Source organism: Danio aesculapii, chromosome 7, assembly GCF_903798145.1.
Source record: "Danio aesculapii chromosome 7, fDanAes4.1, whole genome shotgun sequence".
Taxonomy (NCBI): domain Eukaryota; kingdom Metazoa; phylum Chordata; class Actinopteri; order Cypriniformes; family Danionidae; genus Danio; species Danio aesculapii.
In genome coordinates this window covers 13923055-13947147 of record NC_079441.1, presented here as the reverse complement: position 1 = coordinate 13947147, position 24093 = coordinate 13923055, and the positions used below count along the sequence as shown (strand labels likewise).

General features: G+C 33.9%; 1 protein-coding gene across 1 annotated transcript in view; it reads left to right on the top strand.

Annotated features, from left to right (window-relative positions):
* Window positions 1-24093, top strand: part of elp4 (elongator acetyltransferase complex subunit 4) — a 139653-nt gene that overhangs the window by 30566 nt on the left and 84994 nt on the right. The window contains 2 exon segments of the mRNA XM_056461074.1: window positions 5726-5810; window positions 21719-21907. Coding sequence (XP_056317049.1) covers window positions 5726-5810; window positions 21719-21907 — 274 coding nt within the window.

Below are 24093 nucleotides of genomic sequence, written 5' to 3'. Positions count from 1 at the left end.
ATTTTTTTGTTGGCATTGTTAAGAATTTTTCCAACAAACAAGCAATTGTTTTAATACATTCATAATGCCGGTCTTGTTTTACAGTCAAGCTTGTAAAAAAAAAAAAATAAATAAAAAACGCAAAATTTCGCTAGCTATAATCTATGATAATAATTCCTGTATAGTAGCTTTACAATATACTTTCACATCTGTCACTCGATGACCCTCAAATACTCTGTCAGAAAAGTCTAGTGGCTGGGGATGAGCTTTTTACAGTTTCTGCAATAATAGTAATGTTGTTTTGTTTACATCTATGAATATGGCCAGGGTGTAAATGCACACAGTTATGAGCTTATTGCCACGTTATATCATTATGATAACATGATATCGTTGGAATAACTACTGCAGTCAACATTATAGATCTCATTTATTAAGAGCTCGCGATGACATATGATGACGTGTGCGGGTATTGTAATGCTGTCCGATTTCTTAGGGGTAAATTTTGAAGCCCTTTCCCTTCACACTCCGTTTCAAGGGCCAAGGGGTAGAGGAAGGGGTAAAAAAATCGAAATGGTATTGGGTCTAATTGTTGCCTGTTTTGTCAATTGTTTCACTTCCTTTTGCAATGTAGATTTCATAGCTTGTGATAAACGCACAATGATGGAAAGAGTACTGAAAAATAATACTCAAGTAACAGTTCCACACCCAAAAATGTAGTGCAAGTAGAGTTAAATTATCTGTTGCAAAAATGACTCTTTGAGTACGAGTAAAAAGTAGCCTTTTTAAAAGTAGACAAGAGAAGAGAGAATTACACTGAAAGGTTTATGCGTTTACATGCAATTTGTGCATGTTTGTGGAAACTTAACATTCTGTAGTGCACGTGGTCCTCCAGAGTGGTTCGGAAGACCTTGGCAATGACTTGCCCGTGTAGCACATGTATTGGGCCTAGCGAATGGTATGATATTTCAGCCCAAAACATCACTGATCCACCCCCATGCTTCACTCTGAGCATGCAACAGTGAGGGTGGTACAGTATGCTTTTTTAGGGCTTCTCCACACAGCAACTCTCCCGGATGAGGGAGAATGTTTCACATTTTCCACAGCCCAAGATTTTCGCTGCTGGCACTTCTTGTATGGAAACTGAAACTTAACCCTTTGCGTTTTTCCAATTTGTAATGAAATTGCTTATTTTTATTATAACAAGAACTCTATAAAGTTACTTTAGTTGTGTGATTAATTGCACAATTACTAGATTTTATATAGCAATTTTTTATCAAAAGTAACCCTTAAAAAACGAAGATTTTCATCTTCTGTGTTATTATTATTATTATTATTATTATTATTATTATTATTATTTATGTGTTATCTCATGTATTATTTATTGCCGCTGATGTCTTTTTATGGTTATATATTTTTTATTATTACATAAGTTATATATTTATAAAATGTAAATTTGATCTGGTTTTTCCCGTGAAATATTCAATTCAGTTTACATGCAATTTGTGCATGTTTGTGGAAACTTAACATTCTGTAGTGCACATGGTCCTCCATAGTGGTTCGGAAGTCCTTGGCAATGACTTGCCCGTGTAGCACATGTATTGGGCCTAGCGAATGGTATGATATTTCAGCCTAAAACATCACAGATCCACCCCCATGCTTCACTCTGAGCATGCAACAGTGAGGGTGATTTGCTTTTTTTGGGGCTTCTCCACACCGCAACTCTCCCGGATGTGGGAGAATGTTTCACATTGTCCACAGCCCAAGATTTTCGCTGCTGGCATCGTTGAAACTGACGTTTGGCATTGGCACATGTGATCAAAGGTTTGGCTACAGCAGCCCGGCCATGTATATTGACCCTGTGGAGCTCCCGACAAGCAGTTTTGGTGGAAACAGGAGAGATTTTAAACAAACAAGTTGAACGTTATTAAATTGAATTCGTTTGTTAAAATTCAGCCCATATAAATTGTTTGCCACCACTTACCTTAAAACAATTGAGTAAATCCAATGAATCATTTTTTTCAGTGTATAAAGTGCCACCAAAACTTGAGTAAACGCAGATGGTGCAGCGTACTGTAGAGCAGGTCAAGTGTTTTGACCCTTCTTGTATGGAGTTGCACATCTTACCCCTGATTGAACATAGAAGCGCTGTGTCACTGAGATCAGAAGCAGTGTCCCGTTAACAGAGCACCGCAGACCTCAGGGGGAGCACGGAGCTGACGGAGGTACCAAACTCTTTCATTAATTTCATTTCATTTCATTTGATTTAATTAGTGATGGATTTCCTTTGCGTCCACATGCGTGAGTTGGTTGCCAGGGTTACTGTCGATGTCAACAGGATTTTGTGACATCGATGCAAAAACCCGCTTTATGTTGGCAGCCATTAGTGGTATTAATTGAAGGGTACACTGATTAACATTCGACCTGTTATGAGGACGTAATCATAAGCAAGAGCTTTCCTGAAACTTAACCCTTTGCGTTTTTCGCTATCTGTAATGAGAGTGCTTATTTTTAATATAATAATGACTCCATAAAGTTTCTTTAAGTGTGATTAATTGCATAATTACTAGATTTTACATAGCAAATTTTATCTAAAGAAACCCTTAAAAGACCTTAAGATTTTTATCTTATGTGTTATTATTATTATTATTATTATTATTATTATTTCTATTATTTATAAAATTAATTTTTATGTATTTTTGTTTTATGTATTATTTATTGCTGTTGATGTCTTATGGTTATATATTTTTATTATTATAGAAAAGTTCTATATTTATAAAATGTTGTAAATTTGATCTGGTTTTTCCTGTGAAATATCCCATTTAAGTTTATGTAGCGCTTTTTACAATAATTATTGCTTCAAAGCAGCTCTACAAAAGGTTGCATTACAATCAAGTTAAGTTAAAGTTACAATCAAATGTAAGTTATTATATACAGACATAGTTAACCTGTAATTTTATTGCACATAGGTGATGTCTATGTGTGGATGTTTAATGAAGTGGATTTGCACATTGTGTATGTGTTGTCCTGGAAGTCCTCTACTACTAAAAGATAGATCTTTAATCTAGTTTTGAACTGAGAGAGTGTGCTTGAGCTTCTGACATTATTAAGAAGGCTATTCCCGAGTTTAGGGGCCATATATGAGAAGGTTCGACCTCCTTTAGTAGACTTTGCTATTTTAGGTACTACCAGAAGCCCTGAGTTTTGAGATCTTAAAGAGCGGGTTGGATTGTGTCAACAGGCTTTTGTGACATCGAAGCAAAAACCTGGTTTATGTTTTCAGCCATTAGTGGTATTAATTGAGGTGTACACTGATTAACATTCAATCTCTTATGAGGACGTAATCATAAGCATGAGCTTTCCTGAAACTTAACCCTTTGCGTTTTTCCAATTTGTAATGAAATTGCTTATTTTTATTATAACATGGACTCTATAAAGTTACTTTAGTTGTGTGATTAATTGCACAATTACTAGATTTTATACAGCAATTTTTTATCAAAAGTAACCCTTAAAAAACTAAGATTTTCATCTTCTGTGTTATTATTATTATTGTTGTTGTTGTTGTTGTTGTTGTTATTTATGTGTTTTATCTTATGTAATATTTATTGCCGCTGATGTTTTTTTATGGTTATATATTTTTTTATTATTTTATAAAAGTTATATATTTATAAAATGTTGTAAATTTGATCTGGTTTTTCCCGTGAAAAATTCAATTCAAGTTTATTTTTATAGCGCTTTTTACAGTAATTGTTGTTTCAAAGCAGCTCACACATTACGGTGCACGTTATTGCATTACAATCAAATTAGGTTATTATATACAGCTATAGGTAACGTGATGTTGATTTGTATATTAAGTCTGTGTATTGTCCTGGAAGTCCTCTACTACTAAAATGATTGGTCTTTAATCTAGTTTTGAACTGAGAGTGTGTGTCTGAGCCTCTGACGTTATCAGGAAGACTATACCAGAGCTTAGGAAACATAAATGAGATGGCTCGACCTCCTTTAGTAGACTTTTCTATTCTGGGTACTACCAGAAGCCCTGAGTTTTGAGATCTTAAAGAGCGGGTTGGATTGTAGCAAGACAGAAGGATTTTTTTTAAAGCTTTATAGGTAAGAAGCAATATTTTAAAATCAATACGAAACTTAACAGGCCAGAAATAAACAGAGAAGCGCATATGGCAATAATTTCAAAACTCTCACTAGATTTTATATATAAATAAACAATTAAATTTAAAAACTATATTAAAAAAACCTTCAAAAATTGGGGGTCACCAATTTATACAAATATTTTCATTGCATTAACATTTGCATTAAATATGAACAAATTATTTTGAAATGGTATGCTTTCCAAACCAGGCTCATTGGAAATACATACCTCATTTTTGCGAAACGTAAAATACATTGCTCTCTGTACATTTTGTTGCACGTTTAATATGACACATCCACTGTCTACATTCTGAATATGAAGGATGTTACTTGGGGTTCATTTTGTTGTAACTCTACTGCGACCACATAGCACTCTTCATCACAAGCAAAACACTGTACAAAGTGAGCCGAAATATTGTCCACATAAAGATATGTATACAGTAGGTGAGGCGAATGCATTAGATTACAACTAATAGATGTTAAGTTGTTTTGTGGTATTTATTCAACAATTTGTGCAACAAAAATACACAGTAGCTCTTTTTTATTTCTGTACTTTGTACTTTTTTTCTGAAACCACATACTCTATATCAAAAGTCTTAACAGTTTATATTTGCTTTTCTTTTCTATTGCATAACTTCTATTTCTCCAAATATAGATTGTTATTGTTGTTATTATTATTATTTGTGTTGTGGTTGTGTAAGCTTTTCACTGCATATCATACTGTGTGCATGACTCTGTATGTGGCAAACAAAATTTGAATTTGATTTTGAATGTTATGTAAATGTAATATGATCATTTATTTATTGGTTCTATGTCCCTGTGTTTGTTTTACTTTGAAACTGCAGTCAAAAGCAATGTGCGTTGAAGTACATTGAACATTTGTATGTTGAAGTAAAAGCAAATGTACGTTGAAGTACATTATACACAAAAAGTAGGTGGAAGACATGTGTTGGTTCTTTAAGGTCCACTTACAGTTGTAGTCAGAATTATTACCTCCCCTTGTTTATTTTTCCCTAATTTCTGTTTAACGGAGAGAAGATTTCTTCAACACATTTCTAAATATAATAGTTTTAATAACTAATTTCTAATAACTGATTTATTTTATTCTTTGCCATGATGACAGTACATAATGTTTGACTAGATATTTTCCAAGACACTTCTATACAGCTTAAAGTGACATTTAAAGGCTTAACTGAGTTAATTAGGTTAACTAGGCAGGTTAGGGTAATTAGGCAAGTTATAGTATAAAGATGGTTTGTTCTGTAGACCTTCGAAAACAAATATAGCTTAAAGGGGCTAATAATATTGACCCTAAAATGGATTTTTAAAAAATTAAAAACTGCTTTTATTCTAGACAAAATAAAACAAAAAAGACTTTCTCCAGAAGAAAAAGTATTATCAGACATACTGTGAACATTTCTTTGCTCTGTTAAACATCATTTGGGAAATATTTAAAAAAGAAACAAAAATTTAAAGGGAGGCTAATAATTCTGACTTCAACTGTATACTATTATCAAGATTTTTGTATAATTCAAAAGTAATGGTCTTTTTTCTGTCCTGTTACAACGTTTACTAATGTGGTGTTGGTCTTATGTTTTCTCAGTCCTTTACCATCACCTTATCATGCTCTCCTGAAGTCCATCCAGACGCTCATCCAGAAAGAGGGATTTGATGGCTCAGCACCGCAGGTTGGTTACCATTTATTTAACTGTCTGCTTTCCTCTATTTCACTTTAGAACCAGCTGGTATTAATCTGCATTTTCAGTAATCTAGTCACAGGAGGTCAGCCAAGACACATAAACGGATAGTTTACCCAAAACTGAAAATTCTGCCATCCTTTCCTCACCCTTCACTGGTTCCAAACCTATTTGAGCTTTTTTCCTCTGTTGAACACAAAAGAAGATACTTTGAAAAATGTTAGAAACCTGTATCTATTGACTTCCATTTGTTTACCCTACTATGGAAGTTATATGGAAGTATAAGGTGATGCCACTTTGTAATGGAAGGGATGCTGAACAATGTAGTTGAGGATCCATGTGCTGTTTATTAACCAGAGAAGGATCCGGCAGGCAACGGTCAAAACGGGGGCAACAGAAGCATACAGATAATCCAAAATACGTAGTCAAAAATAGACAAATGGTAAGGACAAAATAACAGAAACAATAAAACAAGACAAGAAAAAGCTTTGTGGTGTTACAATGGCAAGACTCAGCAAAGAAGTGTGTGTGTGTGCGCGCGCTGTGTCATAGTCCTGGTAATCAGTGAGAATGAGTTTCAGCTGTGTGTATGAATGAGAGTCCGGATTATTGTCAGCTGTAGGTAGTTTGGTGCAATGGTAGTTGTAGTTCATGTGGTGGCAAATGTGTAGTTAGTGATTGTGACACACGCCACCTTTTAAAAAGTCATACATGGCTGAACTTGTATAAATTAATACAAATTAGACACTGACAGAACCTAAAGTAGTTCCTTTTCCATGGAGGATTGGACTGGATATTAGCGTTTCAACAAATAAAAGTTTTAACAATTAATCGCAACAAGAAAATTTGATACCGCTTAATTTGGTACTAATGGCCCGTTTCCACTGAGTGGTATGGTACGGTTCGGTACGCTTTTATGGCCATTTCCATTGTCAAAAGGCTTACCAAACCGTACCATACCACTTTTTCGGCACCCTTTCGAAAGGGTACCAAAACACGAGTAAGGGTACCAAAAGGCGGAGCTAGATGCGCAGCTGAATGCTATTGATTTAAAGAGATACATCATTTGCTCACGCAACAAGCCAGAATGAAAACAAAGGAGCCACCATGTTGACCCGGGCTCAAACAAACCTTGTCGTCATCTTGATGAACAGCCACAAAGCCAAAAAGAAGAGCAGATTTTACCCTGTGCCCCGTAGTTTTTTACGAGCCAGTCTAAGCGCAAGCGGTTTCGCTTTCTTGCTTGTGCTCGCCGCGTGTCTATATTTGAAATGACAGTTCTTGAGCTCATGATAATAACGTGGGCTTGATTATTGACGTGCTTTTGAAACCCGATCCTGTCAGAAACTGACAAAAGCAAGAGTGACGTGCGAAGAAACAGGAGAAGCCCCCAAAAAATAAAAAATTTCAGCAAACGTGAACAAACTGCCATGTTTAACTATTATCATCTCCTTTTGGACTATTATGAACTTAGAATGACGGAGTTATTTTCTAAAAAGAGGCTACACGTGCTGCTGAAGATTAAAGACATTTAATCATGAGAGGTTTGCACTGACTGTGGGCTATATTTCATGTTGTTTTCAACCCAAATAAGGACTAAATATATGCTGTGTGTCGTTTTTCTGTAAGTGGTAACATATCGGAGACTGTAAGGGGCTGTATGTGTTTATATATGTTCATTTATTTATTTATTTTTTATAATTACAGACGTTACAGTAGGCTGTTTCGCACGGTCATTGATCTACAGTTATAATCAACTCATGTTCATAGAAAAGTTAGTAATAAACATTTATACAGAAGTATTTGTGTATAAAGCATCTGTTTTGTGAGAAGTGCTTCTCATATGATATGTGAGCGACCCGTGCAGCTTTACTGTAGACATTTTCTCAAGCGAAAATGATGTTGACTGAAACTTTCTGTAGTACACCACGCCTACCAAAGGAGTACCATTAGTACCCTTTTAGCAATGGAAACGCAAGCCTGATAAAGGTGACCCGTACCGTACTATACCAGTCAGTGGAAACGAGCCATTAGTTAACATCCATTTTAGGCCCTGCACTCAAAAGAATGACTTCTGCTGCTTGTTCAAACTACTTATATAAATGAGTTGAAAGAACACAATTCTTAAGTTTTTTGGAACAACTTAATTGTTTTTTTGTTCAATCTACTCAAATTTGTAAAAACGATTAAGTAAACCTAATCAATTTGTGTTGGAACAACATGAAGGAATTGCGTGGAACCCAGCATTTTTTACAGTGTACAGTATATACAATCATTTTGTGTTGGTACAACATGGAGGAATTAAGTTAACTTATTTGTTTTTACAAATTTAAGTGGATTGAACATAAAACAATTAAGTTGTCTCCAAAAAACTTAAGAATTGTGTTGTTTCAGCTCATTTAACATAAAAAAAATGTTTTTTAAGTGTACAAAATTGATAACTGGCTATTTTTAGACGCACTCAGTTTGTTCATAAGCTTCATGTAACTGCCCTTTGAGCTGAGTCTGTAATGAAATGTTCAGTTTCAACACTCTCCATCACTCGCACCTCTAGAACAATGAACACATTTTGCTGCAGGCAGTGTTTTACAAGACACTTAATTTGTCTTTCATTGATTGGCTATTTGTTGCCTGTTTTGTCTATTGCCTCGCTCCCTACTGCAATGTGGCTTTCATAGCTTGCGATGAACACAAAGTAGGAACAGGACTTCAAAAATAAAAGCCGTATGTCTTCTTTTCCACTCCACCTTTTTCCTCTCCTCAGTTGTCAGTTTGTCGGTGTTGTGCTTGAATCGCTCTCAGGAGGGAGATGGGCTTCCCTTGGGCTCGTCTTCTTTAAAGCTGAGTCTTATTAGTTTTTGTGGTAAACAGGCCAAGACAGACACTGGGCAATATGCCCTCTGTCTGTTCATATTCATTAGCTCCTACTGAGAAGCAGGGGAGGCGGGTCCCTCTGGGGGCCCCTCTCAGAAACGGCCCCCTGATAGACTGTGTCTTGACTTCCACCTCAGCATTACTGCGTCTGCCGCGCCGCCTGAGGATACACTCGCTATTTTTAATCAGTTTCCAACTTTATGTGGCTCTAATGTGGCTTCTGTCATGTGGCGAGCTCCAGAGATGATCTCCAGACCAAACTCTGTGTCTGCTTTGTTTGTATTTGTTGTTTAGATATTTGCTGTTGATTTATTTTCTGCACTTTTTAATGAAGAATGAGATGGTCCAAAATTGTATTTTGTTTAATTTTATTTTATTTTATTTTATTTTATTTTATTTTATTTTATTTTATTTTATTTTGATGAGAATAGTTTTTTGTTTCTTTTTTTATTTAAATTTTCATCACTTACTACATTTCTAGTGCAGTAAATAGTGTTAATAAAGAAGTAGACAGTTTATTTATTTCTTTGTTTAACTTTTTTTTTTCTTTTTCTTTTCTTTTTGTTTGTTTTAATGTTTTAGTTTTTTAAATTTGATGTAATTCTAAATTTATATACAGTGGGGGAAATAAGTATTCAATTCGTCACCATTTTTCTCAGAAAACATATTTCTAAAGGTGCTGTTGACTTGAAATTTTCACTAGATGTTATTAGCAACCAAAGAAATCCATATATGCAAAAAAAAAACAAATCAAATTAGTTTACAAATTAACTTATGCTTAATAAAATGAAATGACACAGGGAAAAAAAGAATTGAACACACGAAGAAAGAAAGGTTCAGAAAGGCAGTGAAAGCCCAGGCACCAGCTGAAATCTCTCAGTAGTTAGCAACCCTCTACATCAACCCAACATCTACATAAGCAGGATGATGAAGATGAAACCAGGGTGGACATTTCAACAAGACAATGATCCAAAACACAGCCAAGGAAACTCTCAAATGGTTTCAGAGAAAGAAAATCAAGTTGTAGAATGGCCCAGACAATCACCTGACTTGAATCCAATAGAGAATACAAAATAAAGATCAGATTTGATAGACGAGACCCACAGAACCATCAAGATTTTTACACTCTGTTGACATCCATGAAAAACTCAACACCTGAGCAATGCATGTGAGTTCATTCTCCATATAAGAGGCGTCTTTAAGCTGCCATCACCAAAAAAAGCCTTTTATATAAAGTATTACAGTAGTTCTGTACTTTCTCCTTGTGTCATTTCATTGTTATTACGCATAACTTATTGATCCAATTTATTTATTTATTTATTTATTTATTTATTTATTTATTATTTATTTATTTTTTTTTTTGGGGGGGGGGGGGGGGGCTCCTTTTAGATATAGTATTCCCAGGAAAAAAACATGTTTACTTTTTCTCCTGCTGTATTATTAGCCCCCTTTGATTATTATTTTTTTTTCTTTCTTTTTTTAAAATATTTCCCAAATGATGTTTAACAGAGCAAGGAAATTTTCACAGTATGTCTGATAATATGTTTTCCTCTGGAGAAAGTCTTATTTGTTTTATTTCGGATAGAATAAAAGCAGATTTAAATTTTTTAAAAAACATTTTAAGGTCAAAATGATTATCCCCTTTAAGCTATATTTTTTTTCGATAGTCTACAGAATAAAGCATCATCACAATAACTTGCCTAATTACCCCAACCTGCCTAGTTAACCTAATTAACCGAGTTAAGCCTTTAAATGTCACTTTAAGCTGTATAGAAGTGTCTTGAAAAATATCTAGTCAAATATTAAGTACTGTCATCATGACAAAGATAAAATAAATCAGTTATTAGTAATGAGTTATTAAAACTATTATGTTTAGAAATGTGTTGAAGAAAAATCTACTCTTCGTTAAACAGAAATTGGGGGAAAAATAAACGGGGGGTTAATAATTTTGACTTCAACTGTATGTATATGCATTCATTTTTTTTCAGTTTATTATAATAATAATATTGTCATTTATAATAAGGTTATCCAACAATTTCTATTTTATTATTATTATTATATAATAGTTTTTTAGTTTATCCATTTATTTTTGATTACATCACTTACTACAATTCCAATGCGGTAAATAGTGTTAATAAAGAATGACAAGTGTCCAAGACAAGTTTTATTTTTGTTTGTTTGTTTGTTTAACTATTTTATTTCCTTTTTAAATTTGATGTAATTATACATTTATAAATAGTAATTTATTCATTCATTTTGTTATTGTAATAATTGTTATTTATTAAATTATATAATTACACTTTTTTTGTATAATGAAAAAATTTATTTAATTTAGCTCCTTTGTGTAAACAGGACTTTGTAAAAAATGAAAATGAAATAAAAATGATATTAAAAGTTACTCCTGTAATGTTTGTTTATTCATTAATTCATTTTCGTTTCGACTTAGTCCCTTTATTAATCTGGGGCCGCCACGGCGGAATGAACCGCCAACTTATCCAGCATATGTTTTACGCAGCGGATGCCCTTCCAGCTGCAACCCATCACTGGGAAACATCCATACACATTGCCAGTTTAGCTCTCAAAAAGTCTTTAATGACACAACGTTTCGACCAACATGGTCTACATCAGGTGTCGGCCGAAACGTTGTGACATTAAAGACTTTTTGAGAGCTAAAGTGGCAGTGTGCAGATCTTCTTTGGATCTTTTTCTACAAATGTTTGTTTTTGATCGAGCACCTTTGTGCTCAGTCTTTGAAATTTTCTAGATGTGCGCATACTTCTGTTTTTTGCTTAAACATCCATACACACTTATTCACATATAGGACGGACAATTTAGCTTACCCAATTCACCTATACCACATGTTTTTGGACTGTGGGGGAAACCGGAGCACCCAGAGGAAACCCACACAAATACGGGGAGAACATGCAAACTCCACACAGAAATGCCAACTGACCCAGCCGAGGCTCGAACCAGCGACCTTCTTGCTGTGAGGCGATTGTGCTAATTCATGCAAGAAATATGCTAACCACATGCTAATTCGTGCTAACAGCGTAATGAGTTGTGCTAGCATCTTGCTTATTTAGCCAACATTAAATGTTAATAAACTTAGTGTTTTTTAATCCTTGATGGACACCTCAGGTTTCTGGATTGGAAGATTGAAGCTCTAGCATCATCAAACAGTGACGTTGTGTTGGCGGAGGTGGAGGAATGTGATGGGGTTGAGAAAACGTGGGCACAAAGGCAAGAATGCTCAGAATGACAGCAAACAGGGCAACTGAGAGACTGACTAAAGCGTTGGTCTTTTTAGGTACTCAGTTCTAGCTGCAATGTAGTGGCCTAAATAAAGTTCGAGGTAAATTTGAGTACACATTTGAAGGTAGTGGTAGCTGAGGCAATTTTTGAATTTGAATTGGAATTTTTTTGAAAGAGGAAGAGATTGTTTACATGTTTTTTATTTGTAGTTGTTTTATTTTTACATTTAAGTTTATTTATTTATTTATTTATTTATTTATTTATTTATTTATTTATTTATTTTATCCCTTTTAATATCTTTCTGACATATTTGAAATATTTTTAATTTTATACAAAATTTATTTATTTCTTTTTATTATTTTATTTTGTTTTATTTTATTTGTTTTATTTATTTTTTTTATCTTATTTATGCAAACCAGATGGTGGCCCACGTGTTTAAATTTTTTAACATTTAATTTAATTTTTTGTACAGCACTCTTACTGTAATTGAAATACAGATTACAGTGTTAATAAAAATGCGAAGGTGTTGTTCAAGTTTTACTTTATTTTAATTTATTTATTTTTAAATAATGTAATTTATTTATTTGTTTTATTTACTTTAAAGTAATTATAAAATTAAGATATTATTTAATTTTTATTTTTTTTATTTTGTTTGTTTCATTTTATCTTATTTATACAAACGAGAAGGTGGCCCACGTGTTTATTTAATTTTAATTTAATTTAATTTTAAACACATTTTTATTTGTTTAGTGAGTAAATTTTCACTTTTTAGTAAACTGTCCCTTTAAGGCCTGTGACAGTGTGAACATTTAAAACGTCCTGTCATTCGTCTTTTGGATGAGACGATAAACCGAGGTCCTGACTCTCTGTGGTCATTTAAAAATCCCATGGCACTTCTCGTAAAGAGTACGGGTGTGACCCCGGTGTCCTGGCCAAATTTCCTCTATCGGCCCTTACCCATCATGGCCTCCCAATCATCCCCATCCACTGAATTGTGGTGTAGCTGTAGCTGGTGTGTGGTGAGCGTAATGGTGCCTTTGTCCTGTGGCTGCCGGCGCATCATCCAAGTGGATGCTGTACACTGGTGGTGGTGTGGAGAGACTTTTCCTCATGATTGTGAAGTGCTTTGGGTGTATGGCCATACAAGATAAATGCACTATATAAATACACGTTACATTACATTACAAGAATTTGTTTGTAACTTTAATAAAGATAATAATATACATATTATACATAATATACAATGAAGTCTATGCAGTGTTGATTATTCAATATCTGTACCTGAATACATGAAAACTATAATTCATTCACTTTTATCTTTGCTCTATTTTATATGCTTGTAATTTATTTGTTATACATTATTTAAGATTCACTCCCGTACACTCTCATAAATAAAGGTACACAAGCTGTCACTGGGGTGGTACCTTTTCTAAAGGTATAAATTTGTACCTAAAAGGTCCATATCAATACCTCAAGGGTACATATTAGTACCTAAAAAGTACAAAAGTTTTCCTCTTAAAATGTTTAGGTACTAATATATGCTTTTGAGGTGCCAATATGGACCCTTCAAATACAAATGTGTACCTGTTGAAAAAGGTACCACCCCAGTGACAGCTCGCGTACCTTTATTTCTGAGAGTGTACAAAATCACCCCAATAGATATAAAATAAAGAATTATTTCCAAATAAAGCTGTTTAAGAAATTGTATTCACATCGCAATATATATTGCAGAAATAAGAAATATTGCAATGTCAGATTTTTCCTATATCATGCAACTCTAGTTATTATTAAGGAATATGGTTACAATATGGATAATATATGGTCATAAGTGTATCCTCTGTCACACACGTACACACATACAGTGAAAGCAGGAGTGTGTCTGAAGGGAAAGAGGAAGTTGTGAGTCAGGATTCAGGAAAAGTCAAACCTCTTTGGTTCCAAAGCTTTGGAAACACAGTGGAACAATGAGGTTTATTTAGCTTTAGATGCTGCTGATTGCTGGTGTGAACTTCACTGTTCATTGTCACTGGATGAGGGAGAACAAGCAGCTCAACACCACCACTATTTTCAGCTAGTTTGTTTACACTGTAAAATATGGCCGTGATTTCAATGGTAAAAAAACTGTAAAAATGCTACAGTAAAAATCCATAACCTGGTTAACAGTATGTTTCCTTAATATATACGGTAAATAACAGTAAATTGACTTTCCCCGAATTCCCTGCATGGCACATCACTTTTTATGCTTTTTGTTGGCATTACTATTGATCTTTTTAGTTGTTTCTCCATCAGTTATGTACATTAGAGATTTATGTTACATCTAATGTTGATAAACCATGTTTATTTCATGACTTTAATTTTATGCGTGTTACCATACTGGTGTTTAGTAGCTGTGTGAATGACATTGAAGCACCCTCCATATACTGATACACATCTCTGACTGTGGGAAAAGTTGTTTGTGATGAGCATTTGTAATGAGCAATGGTTCATTGTGTAACTTTCTCATCACCACCTGCATATGGCTGTGTTAACGAGTCTATCTGTGTAACAAAAGATGTGTAGATGTTGGTAATTCAAAATACAGACATATTACATCTATAAAGTAATGAAATACTGTAGTTTACTGTAAAATTAAGAATTTATTTTTACGGTTTGTACCGTATTTTTAACGGTAAAATACTGGCAACCACAGCTGAAATTTTTTTTTTACCTTAAATTTTACGGATTTACTTTTTACGGTGTAGGCTTTTTTTTTCTCCATTTCAAAGATACAGGGTGGTTGTTCACTTCACATATATAACTATTGAATAAACACATGTGCAGTAAAACGGTAAGGAATAATTGAATGCAAATGACAAATAAAATCGTACTTATAAGGAGGCATTACTGTGAGGTTGGAAATGTATTTTTTTTACAGTTTTAATATGTGAAATATATGTGATATAGAATTATATATTATGTTTATATCAAAATATATCGATTTTGTTGCTGATTTTTAGAGATTTTAAGTCAATATGTTTAACTATTCTGTTAATTATTACTGAGACTAATGTACAGTTGAAGTCAGAGGTGACTACTAATGACTATTAAAACTTAACTTAATTAACTTTTTAACTTAATTTAAGTCTGCAGAATGGTTAAATTTTAGTTTGTATTTTAGTTTTAATTTGTATTTAGAATTTAGTTTGTATTGTAAATTGTATTGTATTGTCAAATATTGTATAAGTCATTTATCACTGAGATACTAACATAGTTTGAGATATAATATAATATATATCTCAAACTATGTATGTGTGTGTGTGTGATTTTGTGTAAATAATCATTTTTAAAAAATTTTATTAATGGTGCAGTAGGTGATCTGTCTAAATGCTAACCGGTTAGCATAATATCTAAACACAATCCCTTCCCTGCCGTCCAAAGCCACACCTCCTGAAATCACGAGTGTGCTCAAATTAAAGATAACAGAGACTCACTAGATCACGTCATTCACCAGTTAGAAAATTTTACAGTATTTTATAATACTACATTTCTAAACAAAAGAACTGTATTATATCTAGCATAATACAGTTGTTATATCTTATTTCACTCTCTCACATGCTTTGTTCTAAAATGACTACTGCAGTAATGTATGCTTAGTAGTTGGCCGGCAGCATGCAGGAATTACTCTTATTACTAAGCCATACTTAAATGCTATTTCAGACCGAATATTTAAAGTAGCATGGTAAACAATATAGGGAGTGTGTTACAAGTTGTCATTGTTCAAAAATGAACCAATGTTAATATAAAACCAACTTCACCTCAGTAAAGCAGGCTAGGCTGAATAGTTACTGATGTTTTGTTGTTAAACTAAATAAAAGATTTCAGTGGCTGAACAACACTTCTGCACATATAACTCATTCATAACAACACAATCTACATCAGCTTTCTGTGACTAAAATAGTTTTAAAACTTAACATTACCTGTCTAAAAGAAATACGTGAACAGTGTGAAGATGTACAAATCTACATTTGTTGACAGACAGTTTGGGCTACTTATCAGAATTATGGGAAATGTTGGCCCGACAATTTTTATTTGGACAAACTTTTTTTAGTCTTATGCCTTACCCAGAATATAAAAATACATATATAAATACATTTACAGTAGATCATTTACTTTAATCAATACTATTTTAATGTGAAGAGACTTTAAACCAAAACATTTTTTATCTGCATATTTATTTTTATTGGTACAAAGTTAATTTCACGCCTGTGTTTTTAATTTCATTTTATGTTAGTTAATTTTGGTTATTGTTTTGTATTTAAGACCTCAGAATCTAAAAAAATGAAGCGGACAAAAATTGAAGTGAAAACTGTCTTTCTGTCAGTCTACTTTTTAATTTATAAAGGTTCGTTATTGTTCGTTTGATTCATTTATTTAGTTTATTAACTTTAAAATTTAAAAGCAAATATGAAGTTGTCCTTTTTAAAGATGTTATATGTACGTCTTACCTGTTTAAAATGTTTTAAGCAGATAATTAAATCAATGTTCTAATGTTTAAAGTCAATTCTAAAAACGCATCTCTTTTTAGTTGCGTATCACTGCCTTTAGTGGGTGTTGTGGTGTAGTATGTTCATCTGTGTTTTGCATGACTTGTAAAGCACTTTGGTCAGACTAAAATAGTTGTAAGAAACCTTCAGTACATGTGGTCATCAGACTGCTTCTCCACAAACAAGGGAGAAAAGCACAAGACATTGTCTCAGAAAAATAATTCCAGAAATGTAATTGATATGAAATGATATTGCCATTAGATTCATGTGGCTTTTGACCAATTACTTTTCTGTATTGCTCCAGGACTAATTTCATATATCTGTTTATGAAATAATTAAATGTTTAGTGCTGTGCACGTTTTTTAATTTTTTTTATTTCTTAAGCATCTATAACTTTTTCATTTTGAGCATTATAAACTCTAGATGATGGATAGTAAAGCCCAAAATGTCTTTATTCTAAAGATATCTATACTGAGAATGTAGACCAAATTATTCAGCAACTGTTACTATTTTTGAAAAAGTGCCTAAACTTTTTACAGAAATGTAGTTTTGCATGATATCTTCATCAAATTTGAAATATAAACTCCTGAAACACTTGACTTTCAAGGCATATGTTTTATAGGTTATTACATGACTGATTTTATGTGTTTGTATATGAAAAAACAAATATTGAACACAGCACAATTTTTCTTTCTCATTGCTTCATAATGTATTGCTTTTTTGCTTTATATATATATATATATATATATATATATATATATATATATATATATATATATATATATATATATATATATATATATATATATATATATATATATATATATATATATATATATATCATAAAACTTCCCAGTTGGACCATTGTAAAGTTCAAAGTGTCTTCTTTCCAGTGATGCCTAATTTTTCTTTTATAGCTTACTGGGGTCAAGAACGGTTACTATTTAAATTTAGGTAGGTGTAAATCCCCATAACTGAGTGCTGGCTAACTTTAAATGTTCTTTAGAAATAAAGTGAATTACCAGACCAGTTTTCCAACCCAATCTTGTCTGAAACAGGCGTCCTCTGACCCTTCGTAAAGCAGGTTCAGCAACATCTCTTTTGTATTTGGTGGTTAATGAATAATCTTCAACCCTCTGTCACTCACATCTCTGACTCTGTACACTATCGAGGGCACATCTCTCACCCATGGCCCCTTAGCTTGGCTGATGTTGCCCAATAATGTGCCAAGAATTTCCTGGCACTTGTTGAAGTCAGACATTTTGGCTCTTAGCTTTTGACAGCCACATTGTAGTCATGACAGGCAGCCGCTCTGATTGGAGGGTGTCGTCCAATCATGTTTGACCGGCGTGTTGGGTTTGACCATACTGTTGAGTGCTCTTGGCCGGGACGATTGTTTCATTGATTTGGGCTGTTTGAGAGGTACATGACCCTCACTCCAAAACACAAAAAGCCTTTTCAACAAAGACAGGATTCCTCTACTGACTTGGTTACACAAGTCATCACACGCTTATGTATGACAGTATTTGGATGAAGTTCTATTTGCTTTTCTCCATCCTTTGGTCTCATTGTTGACAGAGTGTAAATGTGAAACTGTACAACTGCTAATCGTGTCCTGGTGAGAGTCTTTAATTGATCGATTAAATGGATAGTTTATCAAATTATGAATATTTCCGCTGCATTTTGTACTCATACTCTCAAGTTATTCCAGTTTGTACCTCAGTTTTGTTTTAAGTATGCCGTTACCTTCACTCAAAAAATATGTTTGCTGTTTGTTCAAACTACTGATTTAAAATGAGCTGAAAAAACACAATTCTTGAACTTTTGAAACAACTTGATTGTTTTATGTTCAATCCCCTTAAATTTGTAAAAACTTATAAGCCAGCTTAATTTCGTTATTTTGTCCCAACACAAATCAATTGTGTGGAACCCAGTAAACCAATTGCTTTAAAAGCAACAAGTTGACTTTACAAAAAAAAACTAAATCTTTTTTACTCTGTCAGACTATTTTAGCATGTCTGTTTTCAAATAATTACTCTAATTATTACAATATTACATATTTGGTGCTTCATTAAGTCTATAAAATCTTCAATTATAGCCTGTATTGAATTTAGAAGACAAACTGGAGCCTTATTGGTGATTTATTTTAGTTACTGTCATTTTACTAGAAACCGAAAAGCTGGAAAAAACAAATAATAATAAATGTGTATTGGAAAAAGTGATTAGTTTACTTTTGTTTTTAAAAAAGTACAATTTGCATAATAATAAAAATTAGGTCAACTTAACAGTTCCAAGTTACACTTTACTTTATTTTTGTAAAGCTAAACTTTACTTTTGTAAAGCTAAACTCAACTGAACTTAAACACTGAAAACTGAACTACACGGTTCCTATTTACTATGACCTTTTATGTGAAGCTGCTTTGACACAATCTACATTGTAAAAGTGCTATACAAATAAAGGTGAATTGAATAGTCACCTTGTTTCTTTTAAGGCAATTGGTTTACTCGCTTTAAGTAACTACTCACTTTTTACAGTGTACTAGTTCCTGAACTGCACTGAAAAAAATACTTTTGCTGCTTGTTCAAACTACTTATTTAATATGAGTTTAACCAACACAATTCTTAAGTTTTTTGGGAGACAACTTAATTTTTTTTTATCTTCAATCCACTTAAATATGTAAGTAACTTCATCGAAGTGTGACAGGACAACATAAAGGAATTATATATGGAACCCAGCAGTTTTTGAAAAATAGTTTGAAAAACGATAGTACACTGTAAAAAAAATTCTGGGTTACACACAATTCCTTCACTCTTTTGTTGTTGTTGTTGTTGTTGTTTTCAAATCCAAGTAGATTGAACATGAAACAACTAAGTTGTCACAAAAAAACTTTGTTTCAGCTTATTTTTAATAAGTAGTTTGAACAAGCAATACATTTTTTTGAGTGTAGGTGACGATGGAAGAATAAACTGGCTTAAAACAGCTTATGCAACTTATAAAATTAAATTAGAACATGATTAACTTAGTTTAACAAGTTATAATGAATTAAAACCCCATGTTGTCATGACTAATTGATTCTATCATTTTTTTACAGTGTAGTTGTCTTTGTATCACAAGTAATCTTTTGAGTTATCTTTTGCATCTAAAAAAACACTGCCAAAATAGTTGTATGTGTTTTTTAATTAAACATTTGACATAAAAGTCTGACCTAAATGTGCTTCAAACTTTAACAGTATTTACTTCTGAATGTGTTTTTGTGCAAATGCAAATCTAGTTTGCTGTATATGGTGTTTCACTTGACTCATTTTGCTAAGTTCTTATTTAGCCACAGAACTGAATGTGTTTTACAGTCGTAAACTAAGTAAGATAGAATTGAAATGACTGTAAAAACAGGTGTAATGTGTAACACTGCAGATTTCTCCTTGTTTTCATTATAATCAAAGGTCCACTTACTAAAGTCTGCATGAACCAGAAGATTCAACCATATTTTTTTTTCCATATTGTGATGCAGTTCCTAGAGAAACAGAATATTAAATGAGATAGCAGTGGGCGTGGCTTGTTTTTTCTACAGGGAGCTGATTGGATGTAGTAAAGTATGCATTTCATTTAGAAAGATCAGAAAAAAGGTTTCGGAAGAGATATTACAACCCAACAGACACCTCCTTCTCACCATTTCTGTTTGTTGTCATAGCGCTGTCAAAACTGACAGTTCGAGGGGTGTGGTTAAGCATGTTAGCCATGGCCAATACCTCAGACAGCCATAATCGAAGCCCTCTTAAGGCAAGTGATTTCACTCTGTGGCCATCTTTGAAACGCCTCTCGGACAGTATGCTCGGGCATTCTGTTTGAATGGGGAAACATAAAATTCTCCAAAATTGCTAACCAAGCTTGTGATAAAATTTCATGTTAGGAAACATAAAAAAAAACAGCTGTCTCTGTTTAATTTCTAAATGTTTGAATCGCACAAAATCTGCAGAAATTCACATCTGGTCCGAGCCCCTGCCCCGGAGAATCCTCAGTCTATAACGATCGCTGATTGGCTCCTGTACTAGAAGGCGGGGTTTCATTCGCCATGTTGACTGTTACACTTTTCTCAATTCAAAACTATAGACCTTTTTCTTGGCTGCTGCATGGAGGGTGCCATTGCGACCAGCATCTTCTCGTAGAATGCTAAGAACTTCCGTTTACAGCTTTTACAACCGGTAATTTGCGCTCCGAAAATGGGTTTCAATAGCGTCTTGAGTGGATTACGAAGTGTTTTTGTGTCACACAACTTTGAAAGGTGTGTGTTAAAGCTGTTATAATCTGTCAGATGTGGTTCAAGTGCGCGAGAAAAACGTTCTCCTAGTTTACGGGCCGCCGTCTGAAATACAGTGTGTGGGTGTTTCCCTGGCCTGTCAGCTGTTGGATCAGCAGCTCTTCAATGCACACACGCAAAACTTCACTGCGAACCAGATTACTGGCATGAAACTTAACAGAAACTTAATTTACAAAAATTATTAATAAAAGGCTGTTATTGATACTCTGCTGGCTGATTTGCATGTTCATTCTAATCGCGAGCCGTTTGTTTCATTTAGTGTGTTGTATTTACCACGGTTTGTGTTTTTCTATCATTTCACAATGTCAATTTATTTTTACACATAGCCATGACGAGGCTTCATTTAAACAGTACAAGATGCTGTCTGACAACGAGGGGAAAATGCCTCACAGCAGTTGTTTTCCATCCTATTAGATCACATTTTTTAAAATGATCAGTTCAGGAGGTGGCACTAATCGACAACAGTATCAGTTTAAAGAAGATAAATGCAGGTAAAATGGATTAAAACTATCATATAAAGCTGCCAGAATGTGACTGTTTACACGCGTCAGCTGCCAACCGGAAGTTCTTAGCATTCTCCTTGCGCAAACACGCAAAGCATATTGGGTAATTTTGCGTTCCAAGAAAAAGGTTTATACAAGTGACTTGTCTCGTGTATTCTATAGTCTTTGATGTAATCTGAGAATTTAAAGTGCATTTTCAGATTTCATTTAAGGGGCAAATTTTTTTTTTGTCTCAATGAAATGCACAGATGAAGTGGTCACCTCAAAGCTAGCAATGTTAAATAACAAAATCAGTATGGTTAGTTTTGATTTCATGTGTACTTTTAAACTGATTTTCTTTCATGCAGGTTTGAATGTTGAAGTTGTTGATTTATTCACAACTCGGAGATAATGCTGTTTTTATGGTTTCTTTTTTGGTCATATTTCTGCAGTTGAGGGGTCGTAATGTCCTGCGTGTGGGTCTCCATTCTCTGGGCTCGGTCCTGTGGGGTGATGATGTCTGCTGTAAGGAAAACTCCGCCCACTGCCACGCCCTCTCCACCTTCCTCTATGCTCTCAGAGGCCTGTTACGCACTTCACTCTCAGTGGCCATGATGACTGTACCCTCACACCTCATACAGGTATCATTCAGCTAACAGCTTCACTCTGTGTTTGTTCTCATACATATTCGCTGAGCTTTCTACTCAAGGCTGAAAAAAGTGCAACATTCAATACATTTCTGAACTTTGTGTTTTATCTGAGTGTCAGAAGATTGGGGTCTGTAAGATTTTTGAACAGAAATAATATTGTTATTCAGCATGGGTGCATTGAATTGATCAAAATTGACAGTAAATGTTTCCTGTATAGATAATCAGTATATCCTGAAGTGAATGTATCAAGGTTTCCACAAAATATATTAGCCAAACTGTCATAAAAAATGGTTCTGTCTGGTTCTTGAATCTGATTGGATACTGTGCGGTATTATGCCAGTAACAGCACTCGTCCAGCCTCTTCACTCTTTTCCCTTGTGTATTACTCCGCCCACATACAGCAACAAGCAGAGGACACCCTACAGTTTGACAAATATCAGAGTTGTTGAACAACATAATGTACTTTTGTGGCTTTTTTAGTTAAGAATGTAGTTGTTTAGATTGCAAATATGCAGGTTATTTACAGGGATAGTGCCTATTTAAAAATATTTATTATTTCTGAGAGACATCGCAAAGATGCAAAGATTTTTGAGCAAAGATGGTTGATTATGTTCATCCACAAGATGGCGACAGAGACCGCATAAGTCCTAAGAGAAAAACAGCGTAACTTCAACTGATCAAATCATAATTAAACAAGTAAATGACTTTCTACGTCAATCTCTCTCTTATGTATGTTGTAGTGCTGTATTTATACTATGGTAATGTTGTGATCTTTCGATTGCGACAGAGAAATACTTGGAAATCGCTGTGGACTGATGGCATTTCATGCAGTTCAGCCTTATAATCTTAAAATGTGAGCAAAATCAGCTGTTTTGTCTTCACTTTAGACATTATGCTAGAGAATCATTTAAATACTACCTCTAAAGTGACGTTAGTGAAGTAGCAATGGTTTCTGCTGTTGTGACATCAGCTGCAGATGTGAATGAATGGCGGAAGAAAGTAGTTCCTCTTACAAAAGGGTTTTGAGACTTTCTGTGTTTGATTTTCTTTTTTATATACACGATTATGCCGTCCAAGTCTTGTATAAACACAATATCACACTCGTAGCAATATGATGTGGCTGTATATCGTCACTGGAAGGACACTAAGGCACTCCAACGCAATCTCACGGTAATTCGTAGCTTTTTAATTTAGTGGCTAATTTGTATAAATTCGTACGATCTAATTCGAATCTTGTACGATTTGCTCATCACCCAATGATAGTTGGGTTTAGGGGCGGGGAGTTGGGTGCCACGCCTCCTTTTAAAATTGTACATTTTCATATGACTGAACTCGTACAGCCACTGAACAGACAAAACGTAAAATACTTATGTTTTCTCGTGAGATCAGGCTGGGCACTTGACTTATGGCCTGGTCAAAGCACGCCTCCCTCCAGTGGCAATAAACTGCCACATCGCACTGCTACTCATGTGATATTGCTCATATATAGTATTGTTATTTTTTTTTAGACAAATATAACTTAATTTAACGGTGTTTGACACCTAGAAAACTACATATATATCTGGGTCCATTATTTTGTTTATGTTTATATCTGTTAAGCCATCATTTTTGTAAATCTGAAAGCAAAATTTAAATTTTGAGGTTCCTAAAGAACTAGTGTTCTTATGTTCCCTTATTTAAAAAAACTATGCTTTTTTGAGAAATTCTATTGAATTATGGATTTTATAGATGGTCAAACCTATAGTGGTCAAGAGAGCTCAAACACACTGCAAGTTAAGAAAACATGCAAATTAGGCAAACATCAACTAATTGAGAAAAACAGTATGACAGCAAATTCTCAAACCACATGCAAATAAAGAAGTACAATCTTTACAATCTTTTTTACAAATAGCATAGACAGAAATATGTCGGGGACCCGAAAAAATGTCATAATGGCTGCTTCCTGTTTTTAGTCTGGGGTGTTTTCTATTTCTTTTTCTTTTTCTACTAGCATGCGTTTTCTTAACTTGAAGTGCATTTGAGCTCCCCTGAAAAATCCACTTTCGTTTAAAGAAATCGCACAAAACATATCGAGTCACTGGTATATAAGAGAGGCTTAGTTAAAAATAGGATTAAAATGTTACAAAAATTATTATTTTCTACATATACAAACCACTGCCTCCATACCTTCATCTTAG